The 2,431-nt window shown below is 32.9% G+C and overlaps 1 protein-coding gene across 1 annotated transcript in view; it reads left to right on the plus strand.

The window, feature by feature from the left end:
• The first annotated feature begins 1,651 nt into the window (after positions 1–1,651).
• LOAG_18149 (nucleoporin interacting component family protein) overlaps positions 1,652–2,431 on the plus strand; it is a 7,405-nt gene continuing 6,625 nt past the window's right edge. The window contains exons 1-3 of the mRNA XM_020450815.1: positions 1,652–1,750; positions 2,095–2,196; positions 2,287–2,418. Coding sequence (XP_020305460.1) covers positions 1,661–1,750; positions 2,095–2,196; positions 2,287–2,418 — 324 coding nt within the window. The 5' untranslated portion in view covers positions 1,652–1,660. The remainder of the gene's footprint in view (positions 1,751–2,094; positions 2,197–2,286; positions 2,419–2,431) is intronic.

Here is a 2,431-nt window from a genome sequence, read left to right on the forward strand (position 1 = left end):
AACTTCAAATCACAAACGATAACAATGATAACAATATCCTCTCAGCTATTACAACTACCATAGGAGATGATCGATATTATTCAACAAGCTACCGTAATCATTCTTTCGCCCTTTTTCATCACATTTGTATAAATAATTAGAAAAAAAAAAAAAGAAAAACCAAACCCAATATTGTGACATATTTGCATATTTGTGAACGAGAGTAGAAGGATGGGTTAACAGTAAAATGATAAAGTGCTATTTGTTGCTATATACTCTTTGAAAGGGAAGGTATCATTGCAACCTTATGGTACTATTCTCATGATATCTTATGGTATGCTAATATCGATATTAACCACTTGTAATAATTCATGATTACTTAACAATTTATAAAAACAATAGCTTAATGAGTAGAAGCATTAAGATAAGTTGGAATAAGTTAAGGAACACTTTGAGGTAAATAATTCTGGTGGAAAAGATACGGAAATTTAACTTATTCACAATTACAGTAATATACATTAAGGAACAAGTATTGTATTCGGAATATGGGAAGTAGAAATTTCATACCGCTCTGGTACATATGGTACCTCAATTGTCTACCGGAAAATTCTTCAAGGGATTCGATTGCGGGGTATATGCGAAGTAACGAGGGAAGCAAGGAATAATAGGAAGATTTGCGAAAGTTTATTGCGATTTTTTGTCTCCAACTAATTTAAAGTAATGTACTGAGTGTGCGAGATATAAAAGGACGTGATTAAGAGGAGACCATAGAGATTAATAAGAATTAGTGAGGATTATGTAATAGATTGAGATTTAAAGATTGAGAGTGTACGTTGTGTAGTCCTCTCATTGAAGCAGTAATGCCTTGTTTTTTTTTCCTTTTTAAATAAGTTATAAAGTTAAAAGTTCCATTCACTACGTTCAATTAGGGACGAAACAGCAGTGCCAGTGTTTGCAGAAGTTGAAAGAATACTAAAATTTCTATAACATTACTGTTGAGATTTAAAATGTTATTAAAATCTTCACTTTTACAGCAGTCTAAGATTTCCTTCACTTCTATGGATATTTTTTGGGAAAAGAAGTATTTCTCAGATATAGTCATACTGCACATTTAGTTAAAAGGATGTTATTCATAACATGTTCTGGTTCGAGGTATAATTGGAACGAGAATTGTGCACACGGAAAAGCTAGACATAATTAATGATACTCGGGAAGTATGATAAAAAGCAATTATGCTTAGACTTAAGCCTAGAATTCTAATTGTAATCGTAATTTTCGTGCACTATATGCTAAACGATGCTTTTAGAAAAAGCTTTTAGAAAAAGCATCGTTTGGTATATAGTACATGTGAGTGCATATATCTTACAGTTTATTTCTCTCCTCAATCTTCTCTTATCTTCTGATATTTTATGAAAAAACATTCGTTAAGAAGACGAATGCAGACGAGATCGTAAAAATAGATTTCATAAGGACAGCTTAAGATAACAGCGACAGCTCACTAAAATAGTATGGCATATTATTTGTCTGCAACGGGTCATCATTAGGATTCTGATTCAAGTTTTCATGTTGTCATCTAGATCTAGGACGATGTTTAATTAGTTTTGAAGTTTGTGGATATCAGTGAAAAAAAAAAGTGCAGCCAAGAATCTATTTCTCCGAATTTTCGCGATTGAATTTTAGGATGCCGGGAGCATTCGAAGATCTGTTAAACAAGTCGGATCGGCTGTCGATACCATCTAAAGTCATTTCGAAAGCATCATCAGGATCATCGGTGATTATATATTTCATTTTTCCCAAATCCTTTTCCTAAACATAAAGTGAAGCAATAAATAACTAGTTTCATATCCAAACTAGTAGCATTTCTGGCTAAAATTCTGTCTTGTTTAATTGAATCGAAAATCTCAGAACAGTAGCATTAAATCAGCAGTACTTGCTGATTTTTAGGTGGGAAATATTTTTTGCAATACACTGCAATGAAGTCTTCCACTTTGTAGTAATAATGAGAAGGGTTTCTATTCAGTTAAATCTATTCATGGATTAGAAAATTAAAAAGCTTGAATTAGAAAATATAAATTCTTCTGTTAAAGTATGGATGAATTTATTGCTCCATTCCAGTACAAAACCCGTGTCGATCTTGCACTGAATGATGTTTTCCGACGCAGTGAAGATTTATGGAAAAGAAAGACACCTGCCGAGAAACGGTTATCCGATGTGGAAGTATGTTCGATTATCGTTTATGGTTTTTATTGCGCATAGTTTCTTAGACTTTTGTCTTACTTTTTATTTTATTAACTTTTCGTTTTCAAGATTGGCTTGTTATTGGGTGGAAAGGGCTTTGCACTTAGCTCAGTACCACAAATGCAAGAAGAAACAGGAGAAAATGAAGCTGAAGAGCTTGTATTGCCGTCGTCAGACTGCCAACATATGTTGAATGAAATTGTTGCTGAAACTT

Source organism: Loa loa, assembly GCF_000183805.2.
Source record: "Loa loa unplaced genomic scaffold supercont3.207, whole genome shotgun sequence".
Lineage (NCBI taxonomy): Eukaryota > Metazoa > Nematoda > Chromadorea > Rhabditida > Onchocercidae > Loa > Loa loa.